Consider the following 13,810-nt stretch of genomic DNA (forward strand, 5'->3'; position numbering starts at 1 on the left):
AATCAAGAAATAATATGGCGTCTAGGCCATGTTTATGATACATGAAGTACCCTGGAGTGTCCCTAGGAGGAATGGGAACAGCTTCTTCGAGTACCCCTTTTCTAGTTGTGATCTGTCTTAGTTTCGAAAAGAGCGGCATATTGAGAACTGGTCTGCTACTTGATCTTGAACAAACTTAATACAATAAAACACAATAATGAACAGTCATTCATACCACAATATGCAGGACGTATCAATACATTTAACATTTAACATTTAAAATGAGCAGCGGTGATGATGACGATGATCTAAGAAAAACTTAATCACTAAAACATAATACTCGACATTAACTGACTTATTCTGAATTTATATACTTGATATACTAGATATACTGCTAAACAGTACAGATACACTGCTGAAACAGTGCAGACCGGATTTGTGTACCCAAACCCGTCTGGACCGGCACAACTTATGTGCACGCCAGAACGCCTCCCCAGTAATGGTACTCACCGGGTAGCTCGAAACGGAAGGCCTCGGAAACTGAACTGAACTTGAACCGGACTGGACTCGACTTGAACACTTCGGACACTGGACTCGACTTGGGACTTCGGAAACTGGTGGGCCTCTGTATACCTCGGATCTTGCTCTCTCAGCTAGGCTCTGGTCGGGATACTTCGCACTTCTCACCGCCTCGTCTGGGTGTTGATCGCAGCCTCAGTCGCCCCCGCTTGACCGGAGGGAGATACAGGAAATCCTGCTGGTACGCGTTGTTGTCCGTCCAGCTGTGGCAGGAGACCGGGCCTGCAACGCACCGCCGGCGCGTGAGATGAGAAAGTGTCCCTGTTCGGGCGCCATTCATGTGGTAAATAATTTAATTACCGGGACTTAATTTGATACAGAAACATAATAAAATAGCTCAGTAAATAAGAGGCAGAATCCGTGGTATTAGAGGTTCGGAATGGGCTTTATTCCAGAGGTCGATTATAATCGGTTGCTCCAGGTTCCATCACCACGAAGGTTCAGGTACATACGTTATTGACAATCAATTACTTTTATACAATAAGCATTACAGTGAAGCAAATACAAGAGGCGTAACAATTGATAGTGGAGATAATATATTCATACGTGGCAAAGATAGGCGTAACTGGGTGTGTTTAAAGAACGTCATCAGATGTGATGTCATAAGAGGGTGGTTACATGAAAGAATTTCGCAATGTCAGCAGAAATACTTGGCAGAAAAGCGCGCGCAGCAGCATGACGTGTAATTGACGTGCAACTAGGGGGTGAAGGGGACTTGACATTTAGCTCTACATGTGGCGACAGAAGTCTGGAGGGTCAAGTCAACCTAATCCCAAATCATATCTAACATCCTATGTTTAAAGAACTATGTTATCGAAAAGAGAGGTCTCTTCGAGTGGAATCTTATTCTATACTGACTATACTGACTATTAGTGCGTGTACAAGCGTCTAAGTGTCTACACTAGATGCGAGGGCGGAATCTTCCATAGTAACAGGGCTATGAATTACTTGCATAAAGACAGAGAAGCCGGGCCTTTGCTCGGTAGTTGGCAGAATGTTTACTTAAGCTACTAGACAGGAATGCATTGGGCAGGGAGCGGAGCAGATAATTTTCGAAGGTGAAATACAGTTTTTGGCAGGCAGCAGGCTGATGTCAGGCTTCGTGAGCCGCGCAGAGAATGAGACAAAGTTCATGGTCACAGATGCAGGCTCAGACTGGAGCTTTCAGAGGCAGAAGGCAAGAAAAGCTTAATGACAGAATCAGGGCCTACTTGCCTGGACTGTAAAATGGCATAAGTGAACCATAAAAAGGCGGTGGCCTTTCGTACTTAGGAATGGAATATCCGGCCCATTCATGGCGGATCAACAGAGGACATGTTAACGGTGGACGCACATGTATTTGCGTCTTCATAACTGGAACTGGAGGGAACATACATGTACTTGTAACATGCACATAGAACCGTTGGGGTCCAAGATAGGGGACATAACTGACCAGAAAAATCCATATTTCCACAAAATCACAGTGAAAACCTCACACTGCCTGCTCAGAGGGTGGCCTCCAGGAGATATCCCTTCTAAATTTGGTAATTGTCTGTCAGGTGCATGGCCTCTGTCAAACTGAGTTGCCACCATCTTGGCATTCCCACTACTGCTGGGGGAAGATGTAATCACTCATTTCTGTCTGTGGGTTTTGTCACTCATCAAGCACTAGGGGTTAATAAGTGGATCTTCTGGTGCTGCATCTGCTGTATGTGACACAAGACCATGGGTTCCAACAAGACGATACACCACAATAATGCAGACTCAAACAAGGACCTGTACCTCGACCACAAGGACAGTAACCATCTGGGTGCACAGCTGCCTGTTTGAATTATAGGCATGACTTCTACTGCAAACACAGTACTCCCCCCTACTTCTTTTTATTAGAGGCAAACGTTCAAAATTATTAATTTATTCGCACACTTTTGCACAACTGAAACTTACCAATTTAAGTAAGAATAGATTTGCTGTAGACTACTATATGAATTTGCCAACCTGCAACAACTGATAACAGCACTAGATTTGGTCATTTCTCTCATAAGAGTAAAGCCTTCAACATTTATTTGGCTACAGTGAGTTTTATTTAAGTGAACATGGTGGAGTAGATTTTTGCATGACTTACTATGTGGTTACAGTAGATCATGTGGAGTGGGTAACGTATTCAAGGTCCACTTCTCCCACACCCCACAACACAGTGTTGAAGTTACCAGATGTATTATGAGGACATCATTTCTGTATTTGTGCCACTAACAATGTCCACTATGTTACCTTTTTTTGGAGAGGGTAGGAGTTTAGGTGATGACAGCAGGGACAGTAGGCTAGCACAGTAACTGAGTAAGAAGGGACTTTGAGGTTACTGTTGCCAATAGTTTTTAGTTATGGATAATCAGGTTCACACCAATATTACCAACTGTTCCCCCACCATATTGCCACTAAACAGAGCAGTCTAGAATCACAACAGACGAGAAGGAGGTAGCAAGAACTTTAGAAAGCAGTGGTCAAAGGAAAATCATACCCATAACCATGAAAGGGTGGTGGGGGCAGGAGGTGGTCGGGGGCTTTCACAGGCCAACGGTGAGGGGGTGGTTAACACCAGACACACGTCTCAATTTTGGGACTCCCCTATATGCAAATGCAGAAGAGCAGTTTGCATCCAATGCAAGAGCATATAAAAGAAATGGCATGGAATAACATGAAGTGAGTCAAGTAGTAACAATGTGCAAGTCAACTGGTATAATACAAATGCTAGATGGCATAGCATCAAAATCATTTTGCAAAAGAAGGTACCAAACTGTACTTTCATGTATGCCTTACATAATATATGTAAAAATAAATAAACAGATATTAATGCATTTCTAACACTTTGCTTCCCAGGGTTTTAAAATAAACACTGGCTCATGACACCAAGGCAAAAAGGAGGTGAGAAAGGGAGGATATGCCAATCTTTACTGGAGACTACCACATAATCTGCAGGTGTGTTTGTCTTGTTCACCAAACATCTGGTGGGAGCATTAGCTCTCCATTCTTACTGCTTAGAAAGCATCTACTGGAATTTGGTAAGTTGAGCCTTTTTCTCCAGATTTTAGCAGCTACTTAGTAATCTGCATAGTGGTTATTACTTACCACTAATGACCTAGAGCCTCGGCACTGCTATTCTGGAAATAATTAGCCAAGATGTCCTCTCTTTTGTTGACTTTCCAAGGAAATCTTGATTCAACAGTTAAATGTTTGGTTCCGTGTACAGTATAACAAACGCATATAAAGAGGGTCACATTCAGCCTGCACTTAAACTGGGTTTTAGATCAGAAATGCAAAAAACATTTTACGGCACCTAAAAATAAGTAACATCAAATTATTTTATGCGTGGGTATGAAGTTGCTGGGGTGGCTCCTTAGACTGTTTCCCAGCATCCATGTTAGGAACTCGTTGCCCATGGTATTAGAAGTGTGTTGATCTACTAACCAACTAAAGGGTACTTTAGGTGAGGGCTTCCTTAAAAGATACAGCAATTTACTAAGGCATAGCTCTGGAGGATCATCTTCCAATGAGTGTTCCTCGGAAAGTTCCCTTTCACTGGAAGGTTGTCAGTAGACTGATGCCATTGCTTTGAACCATCTGTTCTTTAGGGAGATGTGAACTATTGGCCATAGAAAAGCAATCTCTGCAATGGCCCTCAGCCTTTGTCACCTTTATTATAAGTTCAATAGGAAAAATATCTGCATAGAAGCAACCACGTTGAAAAGGACCTTTCATTCATCAACGTGCACATCTGACTTAAATTGTGTGGTGCTGTGAAAACTCCTTTTAGTCATGTCCTCTAGAGAATTGACTGGAACCCAGGGTGCTTAATAACTAAGCTAAAACTTAGGCAGGTATGGTCATTTGGGGGATGGGTGCATTAGAAAAGGCGAGTGCAGTTAGTAGGGCAGGCAACCCAAGGAGCATGCTGCTTTCTTTGAAGCAGTCCAGAGCAAAGCCCACTTTATCTTCAAAAAGGAGAGTCCTGTCAAAGGGCTTGTCCATAAGGGACTACTGTACATCTGAGAGTTTAAAGTTATTGGTTTAATGGTCATCCTACTTTTCGCAATTGAACATTTTAGTGCCAGAGGAGAACTTGGCAAGGAAATTTTGCTTCAGTAACCCAGGTGAAGCAGATATATTACCTTTCTGCTACACACCAACAGACTTAATGTTTAAGACTGTAGTTCTAGTTATCTTCCATACTATTCTGGTCAGCGAGATGACACCAATCTCTTGGAAAGGGCAAATTGCAGTACCAACTTGAAAAAGAAAAAGTAGAAAATGTTAATCAAATTTGCACCTCGTCCTAAGGAAAGTCAATCTCCTCCGCACAATCAGTATTTAGGTACTATTTTAGGTAACAATCAACAACACTCACATTGGTTTACAGAAAGTATGCTCAATTGTAGATAGAAGGGTTTGGTTCATGAAACACCAAAATAGGATATTTTGGAACAATTTCACCTTCTTTGGGTAGAGGCCTATCCTGTCCCCTTACCCGGGTTCTCTTGCTACCACTTACTTTGGACTAGACAAGGTGGCTGTGTTGATTACAGAATGCCAAACACATCTAATGTGAAGTTTGGCTTCAGAGTCCAGAAAACAGGTGATGGGAAGATGCATGTCTCCACGATTGCAGGCATTTGAAAAATGTGATCCCTATGGCTGCCTGAGGCTTCCAGCTTTTGCTACCAGAAGGACAGTATGCGGACTTTGGTCCGCATTAATTATGCAGATAGGCATTTCGCTGCCTGCACTGCTTAATTAAACAGCGCTGCAGGTGTAGATGGTGAAATGACTGTGGGAACAGTGTGGAAAAGGCAGCGGGCCATAACTCTCCTCCATGCCCCCCCCCGTGTAAAAAAAAGAGTGAAAGCACACAATCACGCGATACAAACAGTGGTTTCCAGAGCGAGTCTAGTTTATCCCGTGGTAAAATGTCCATAAATCCAGGTGGACCAAGGATAAGTGCCTCCTTGTGCCAGCTCTTCGTGCATCACCAGGACAAAGAAGTGATCATGCTGGGAAGACTCACCAACAGAAGTAAAACCTTTATTCCACCATCTTGGGCCTTCTGGGAACCCTGTATTAAGCCTTACTGGTGTGACTTAAGACGAGATAACTTAACAGCCTGCATGAGAAGCAAGACTACTTGTCAGGAGAAGCTGGTGCGATGCCTGGAAGATTTTCCCAAGGCCTCACCTGACCAGAGAATGAGTAGAAGATATCTCAATGGGCCGAGGTTGCCAAGGCAGTCACAAGGTCACATTCAATAGAACTGGCCTGAAGAAGCATGAACTGAAGAACTGCTTCGGGTAGGTAATGTAACTGCAACACTGACTACCTTCCAACTGTGGAGATTGTGGACTATATAGCTATAGGTTCTGGTTGCACCTGCCTCTTCCTCAGCAAGGTAGTACTCAGAGGCAGTCTGCCACAACCCCACTGTGCAGTATTGTCCTGTTGGCCAAGGGAGTTCAAGTTTACCAAATGACTTGAGGTCCCTAAAGATTCAGTGCTCTAGTTTTATACATAGATTTGTGTGTAACAAGCCGCTTGTGCTGTCTGCCAGTTGGACTCCACGTCCACATTGGTTGATTTACCTGAACCAACATGAAAATGGTGATCTGTAAAAGAAAGGCCCAGTACTGGAGTATTGACTTGTCACCAAGGAACTCCTGTTAACCCTACCCATAAAGGAAAAAAAACGTACCTGGGTAACTACATTTCTGGTGGACACCTAATCTTTCAGCATATTCCTCACCTTCTAGACCATGGGTACTCACAAACTTTCTCTCGGGGGCCAAATTTACAGTGTAGTTTGTGGCCAAGGGCCGCACCGTGGGGGCGGGGTCATTGGGGCGGGGCGGGGCTAGAGCAGCAAAAAAAACCTGTGACCATGAGGTGGAACACAGGCCCCTGCAGCGGACGCCTTCGCCCACTGAGCTATCGGACCTAGCATACACATCTCTGCCTCTCCCTCCCTGTCTGTGTCTGTCTCGCTCCCTCCCTCCCTGTGTCTCCCTCCCTCCCTGTGTCTCCCTCCCTCCCTCCCTCCCTGTGTGTGTCTCCCTCCCTCCCTCCCTGTGTGTGTCTCCCTCCCTGTGTCTCTCTCCATCGGTCTCCCTTTCCGTCTCTGCCGCTGTCCGTCTCCGCCGCTGTCCGTCTCTATCCGGCTCGGCCTCTGTTTCTGTCAGTCTGTCCCTGTCTCGGTCTGTCTCTATCTCTATCTGTCTCGGTCCGTTTTTGTCGCTCCCTACTGCCCTCTGTCACCTCACCCGACTCACACCTTGCTGTCCTCTGTCATTCTTTGTCACCTCACCCCCACTTGTGTGGCAGCTCAGGCAGCTTCCCTTCCCGGGCACACACACAGCCCCACCCGAGTACTTCACAGGTCTTTAAGAGACCATTTGCATGATAACAAGGCTTTGTTGTATTTCACCTCTTCTTAGCACCCCTGCAGCTCCACTCGGACTATCACTTGAATTGCCCGGCCCCCACAGAGCAGAGTCTGTGTTTGCAGACACTGTAAAAAAACCACAAAAAAAACCCCAAAACACCGGTACGATGTCTGCAAGGTCTGCGGGCCGCAAAGAAAGGCTTGCCGGGCCGCTGGTGGCCCGCGGGCCGTACTAGGAGTACCCCTGTGAATCTAGACTATCCTTCAAGGCTTCTAACTGCTCCATAAAAGCCCCCATCCCAACCGCCTACCAGTACTGCCAGGTGGCAACATGCAGCCTCAGCCATGACAGCACTGCAGTAGCTTAGGCACCAAACGGTGTGCGGGCATCAGTTCCAGATACATATTCCAGTTACAATTTCGTCAATTACACAGCAAAGGGCATACTACTACATAGATGGTGAAGTACGACAATACTAGTTCATATAAATTAAATAAAAAATGTCCACCTACTTTTCTGTACCGATTTACAATAGGATAGCATGGTGGAGCATTAGGAAGGCATAACGCGCAAATTAGAAAGACCTGTATGTACAAATATGTTGCGCGATATCTTGACACAGTAGCTGTATGGAAGGGAAGAATAGCCAGCCAATGTACTCGTTTTTGCCACACAAGTAAGACCCCCACAGACTAAGCAAAATGTAGAACTTTCTCATCCTACAGGTAACATATCCTCTGAAATACCAAACACAATATTGAAGTTTCCAGAGTGTTCCAATTTTCTATACTAGGTTCTTTTTGATCCTATCCCTGTAGGTGTCCTACAGTATGGCAAGGTTGCATATGGATATTTTATTAATAATATAGACTCTGCACTTTTAGTTCAGTTGAGTGTTCTAAAGTCTGGTACACTACTCTTACAAAATGAATCAATCTTGCCAAGATGTCCCTAAAGTATTGTGAGTGAACTCTAGCAAGCATCAAGTACAGCAGTGCTTTAAAGACCATTACAAAATCATCAAATGGAGAATAAATAAGTGAGTCCAACAGAAGCAATCTTTATAGAAAATGGTTATCTACACCCTGGACGGCTATGCAGTTTTTCTGACCCCACAATTCTTTGCCATACAAAGTAGCAGAGACAGATTTTATTCCAATGGCCTCCAGAAGTGCTGGGAGCGTCCACCAAATCTATTTCAGATTGTTTATTGAGGTTTCAAAGGTTAGTGCTGCCAAGTAGCAGCTTGTGATAGGACTATCCTGGCTTTTTAAACAGCATCCACATTACACAGCACTTGGTTGTCTTTTTCCACAATGTGTTTTAGCATAAAGGGCAGAATCTGCAAGCACCATGCTACTGGTTAAAAGGCCAGGACGTTTAGACCATTAAACGACATGAGTAATTTGTAATAGCAGCAGCATGGTTATGCTATATTCCTAGATGTGACAACATCAAAAGAAGTAGTCAACAGAGAAGAAAAAGCTAATCAAATTAAGAATTAGTCAAAATATTTCCCATTCATTCTCTTTGGGACTCAACAAACCGGGAAATGTCAAAGTTTGTCAACTACCCACCTGCATATATTTATCCTTAATTTGTTCACAAGTAGAGATACAATTTGAAATGTAAAGGTGAATAAATTCTGGAGGGAGGTCCACAGCTGTAGTGAGCCTGTAATATAAAATAAACACATTAAATCTCATGATAAAAGCACAGTGACAGCAGAAAACAACAAGCACTGGCAAAGCAAACAGCTTTTGCCTCTGCAAAATGTACTGGTTTTGTTAATGTTTTTGCGACATGTTGCAAAGCAGCTCTAGCTGCTGTGCAACATGTCTTAAAATAAAAGGTTACCAAAACCTGATGTTTTCGCATAGGTGAACCCTATTGGCTTTGCCAATGTGTGATGTGTTTAGGCACGGGAGATTAAGTTATCTGGCCACAATAGCAACATTTTGAACTGAGGTCAAGGCTAGGGAGAGGATGTAGCGTCACCCAGGGAGAGGATGTAGCGTCTTCTGGGGAAAGGATGCAGAGTAAGGAGTCAGAGCTGCCGACTATGGAACTGATAAACCAGGTTAAACTCTCGGCTCAACAGCCTGTGATTTTTCTGCAAATCACTTAATCTCCCTGTGTCCACCGTAATGAATGTGTCCTTGTGAAAAGTAACTGGTGCTCATGTCAAGTGCTTCAATACCTTTAGATGGTGTTAGTGCTATATGAAACTGCAAAAAAACGTATAACAAATTTTAAAAACAAGTTGTGTTCAGACACAGGGAGATTAAGTGATTTACCTGTAATCAAAAATTGTTGAACTGAGGCTAGGGATTTGATCTTGCTTGGCAGGCCGGGAAGATATTTTATGATCAAGTTGTTTGTACAGAAAAACATTGAACACAAGGATAATCATTGACTAATCATATGCAATTCCTGTAGAACCCGAACATATGTTCACAGAAAAAGTAAACAACGGTCATTGAGACCATAAGCAGAATGAGTGCCTGACATCAACATGTGTGCTGAGCGCAAACATTTTTACTGGTGTCGCACTGGCAGGAAGGAACTTTGAGCTTGTGTTTTATGTAGCATTTACAACAAAACAAAAGTTATCTTGGCTATTGCATACTACTGTGTGCACCACGAAACTGCTTGTACAGAGGCGGTCATGTCATGTGACAGGATTCACAAAACAGATTCCTTCACTTGAGGTGCATCCTCAAGACTACTCAAATATGTTTTATTTATAAAACCTTTTTTTCATATTCAACGGAGTACAAGATAACATCAGTTATTTCCATATGTGCCTTAACTATATACACTTACATTTTTAACTATTGTTGTAGAAACACACCATGTGGCAATATATCAATGTGCAGACCTGGACATCTGGCGTCTTGCATTCTTGATGTAGTTGTCATCTCGCGATCCGCTCTCTAGGGTAAGCTATGGGGAGATTTTGTGATTTGCCAGTAATCACTGAGCCTAGAGAGAGGATTTGGCGTAAGGGCCAGAGCTGCAGACGATGGAGCTGGGAAACCAGGTTAGATATTCTACGTCAGCTCAACAGCTTGTGATTCTGTGTGAATCACTTAATCTCCCTGTGCCTACAACAACGAATGTGTCCTTGTGTAAGGTAACTGGTGATCACGCAAAGGGCTCCAAAAAATTCTGGTGGTGGGTGTGCTATATAAAACTGCATTGGGATAAAAAAGGGAAATGAGGGTCAGGGAGGAGCGGATCGATGAACAGCAACGGGAGTTCAGCGGGGGCAAGCAGCGACAGGCAGGAGATGTTGATGGTGGTGGAGGAGGGACGGGCACAAATGCGGGCAGGCACAGGGAGATTAAGTTATTTGCCTGTAATTTAAAGAGGTCTAGTTCACAGCAATAAAATAAAATTCCCTTAAAGTATATATGAAGGCACCTGGGGATGGAGGTCGACAACAAGCTGGGAGGAGAGAGACACCCAGCAAATGCACACTATGGAGTGCTCATTCACAAAATAAGGAAACAAAAGTACTGCAGACTGAGTAGGCAGTAGGAGGACACTGGCCAGTAGCCAGGGACCATAAACTGTACTTAATCCAAGCTCCACGTCATGGCACGGACAGCAGAGTAGGAAGCAAATGCAGAAGACCTGCTGGCCAATCAGAAGCTCGTAAATTAGAGTGACGTTGTAATAAACTAATAGCAAGTAAGGGGCGGGTTCAAAGCCCCTTTTAAGTCTGGAAGTATTATAGTCATGTGCTTGGTTTGCTGGAGGCATACAGTAAAATTAGATGAGCATGAAGGACCTTATTCTTCAGTGACAATCACAGAATGTTTTTTAGCGCATTATGCCTGCAGATTGGTCACTGAATGAGAAAAACTATCAAAAATCAGACAGTCTATGTTGCCAATTTCATGCATAGTCAACAGTTTTAAATAGAACACCAGCTGAGAAACCATAAAGCCACTTATGATGCATGAGTGGCACGTTAGTAGAAATCCCAGGGCTTCTCTGTGTTTGCTTTATGAAGAGTAAGCACACCTGATGTTACCTACATGCTCTGAAGCTTAGGTCTTCTGATTTTATAAATGGTAAAATATCTGCACACATGGAAAGGATCTTAGAACAATTTAAATAACATGTTTTCAGATTGAAAGCTATTTGAACAAGTACATTTGACTGCAAATACCTCTACAGGACACTGTTTCAACAAGGAAAACAAAGCTGAATCTTGTCCACTCAAAATAGTAGACAGTAGGAAACTGATCTTTACATGGAATTGCTCTATCACATAAAACTCAGATGGGAGTCTGTCATGTAGTCTTTTTTTTTTTATAAAGAATAGGCTAGAAAGGATACAATATGATGCCAATTCCAACCATGATTATGGAACAAGGAGGTAGGTCCAACTTTTAGGATTTAAAAAAGATTGCAAAAATGGAAAAAGAACATAAAAGATCAATTCAGACAGAGACATGTATCCAGAAGTATTGGAAGAATTCTCATATTATACGGTTCAACACATAATCTGATTACATGAAGATAACTGCCCTGGAGCCAGATTCTATGTCGGGACCGGTGGTGAGGATTATGCTCTTCATTCTTCACTTTTTTTTTTTTATAAAGCAGCCATAACAAAAACCAACAACAAAAAACTTCATTTCCCATGACCTATCAGGAAAAGGATTAGGTTACTTACCCAGTAAGCATCTGTTCTTGGCATGCACACCTGTAGATTTACAATTCACATGCTTTGCATACTCCTGCCATCTAGTGTTGGGTCCGGATGTTTGCAAGTTGTTTTTCTTTGAAGAGGTCTTTTCCAGTCACAAGGTAAGGTGACTCCTCCTTTCGGTAATAGTGCGCAAGGGCATCGACTACATTGTAAGATTGTTTTCCCGCAAGAGCGTGAGAATGGAGTAAGTGAGTAGTATAAAGATGTCCATGCGTATGTGATGTAAACAGTGAGAACTGCAACAACTCCAGGTACCCGGGGAGGTGGGAAGGTGCATGTGAATACAGCTCTACATGGCAAGAACAGATGCTTACTGGGTTAAGTAACAATCCGTTTGAGGCATGCGTGCTGAAGATACAAATGCTTTGCATAGACTATTTAACAGTATTCTCCCAAAGCGGTGGCTAACCGGTAGGTGTTGCAGCTCTGTGAAAACGTGTCTTTCGCACTGCTTCCCCTACATTGACTTGTTGACATGTTAAAACATCCACACAATAGTGTTTGGTAAAGGTGTGTGGTGTGGACCATGTTGCTGCCTTACAAATGTTAGCTATAGGAATGTTCCCTAAAATGGCCATAGATGCTCCTATTTTAAGAGTGGAATGTGCTCTAGGAGGTATAGATAAAGTTCTTTTAGCTTTAGCATAGCAAGTTTGAATGCATTTAACAATCCATCTGGAAATACCAGATTTAGAGATAGGATCGTCTTTCTGAGGTGTAGCAATGCAACAAATAGTTGCTTGGTCTTCCGAAAATCTCTTGTCCTTCCAATATAGTACAATAACGCTCTTCTGACATCAAGTGTGTGAAGAGCTCTTTCTGCTCCTGAATCAGGTTGAGGGAAGAACACAGGTAACTCAACAGATTGATTAATATGAAAAGCACAACCCACTTTTGGAAGGAATTTTTGGTTGGTGCGAAGAACTAGTCTTTGTGAAGCTGAAAGAAGAGTTCTTCTAAGGCAGTGGTTCCCAAACTTTATACTCTTGAGGACTCCCTCTGAGTCACTACTGGAAGTCGGGGACCCCCAAGCAATTTGTACAATTTAAACTTCAAAAAATTAAAACAGTAATTCGCAAAAAATACACAAACAAGTACTGGGGCGGAGCAGGAGGTAGATCACAAGACCCTCCTAACTGTGTTTATTCAGATGCACTTTTAGAAAAAGCTTGGATTTTTATAGCATCCACGTTCACTTACATCAGCCCTGCCAAGTACCACGCATTAGGGATTAGACTAACCTAACACATTTTAGTGTGGTGGTCGGTATCAGCGCAAAAAAATGCATAGACATGCATTAGTAACACTTCCACACGACCAGCTTGCTGCCTGCTGAAGCAGGCCGGAAGGCTCGATGGACGATACGGAGTAATAGTTGGAGAACATAGCGGCGCGGTGACTCAGTGTGCTTAATCTAATGGCCTGGCGCCTAATGAAAAACAGCCTGTAAATATGACAGCTCCTGGCTCTATTCTAACCCGAGGCTATGCTAATCAGATGACGTCACGCGCACCCACCTAAGGAATCAGACTCAATGCCCAGCTGCCACTCTTGTTGAAAAGTAACCAAGAGGGGAAGGAAGGAACAAGAGTTTCACGCTTGCTTGTAGCAAATCCACAGCAAAAGCAGCAACATGTTTGAATCCTTTCAATTGAGCAGAAAGTACAAGCAGGTTTGCACGCAGACATGAAAAGAAGGAAAGGCCTCTGTTTTTACTGTGCATTTCTTTAAAAGTGTCCAGTTCAATTGAAATGTAAAGAAAGGAAGTGTCACATTTTCTTTGCAGTCTTGCTATGGTTCGGGCAGACTCTAAACACAAAGACAAAACATGCCTCTTTCTCAGGTGCTTCTATGCCCCCTCCTATGCTTTTCTTATTTATACCAAACCTTCCGTCTGATTTTTGGACACTGGTATGTCAGTGTCAAAGTGCTGTGTGTTGTGCTGCTGGGGGAAAGGGGGTTGAGCTGCAGCCTGGTGCTCAAAAGGCACACAGGGACACGTTGTAAAGGCACAGGCTCTCAGAAGGCATTTGAGCTCTCCCAGCAGAGTCCACTTGAGTGTGTGCACTGCAAAAGGTATGGCCCGAGGCTGGAGCCCGGCACCAGGAACTCACACTGTTGCAGT

At 43.4% G+C, this 13,810-nt stretch overlaps 1 protein-coding gene across 1 annotated transcript in view; it reads right to left on the reverse strand.

Annotated features, from left to right (window-relative positions):
• The window catches only part of CNOT11 (CCR4-NOT transcription complex subunit 11), a 155,511-nt gene that overhangs the window by 30,162 nt on the left and 111,539 nt on the right, over positions 1 to 13,810 (reverse strand). The window contains exon 6 of the mRNA XM_085622759.1: positions 8,537 to 8,633. Within this exon, the coding sequence (XP_085478885.1) occupies positions 8,537 to 8,633 (97 nt within the window). The remainder of the gene's footprint in view (positions 1 to 8,536; positions 8,634 to 13,810) is intronic.

The sequence above is a fragment of the Triturus cristatus genome, chromosome 8, assembly GCF_964204655.1.
Source record: "Triturus cristatus chromosome 8, aTriCri1.1, whole genome shotgun sequence".
In the NCBI taxonomy this organism is placed as follows: Eukaryota; Metazoa; Chordata; class Amphibia; order Caudata; family Salamandridae; genus Triturus; species Triturus cristatus.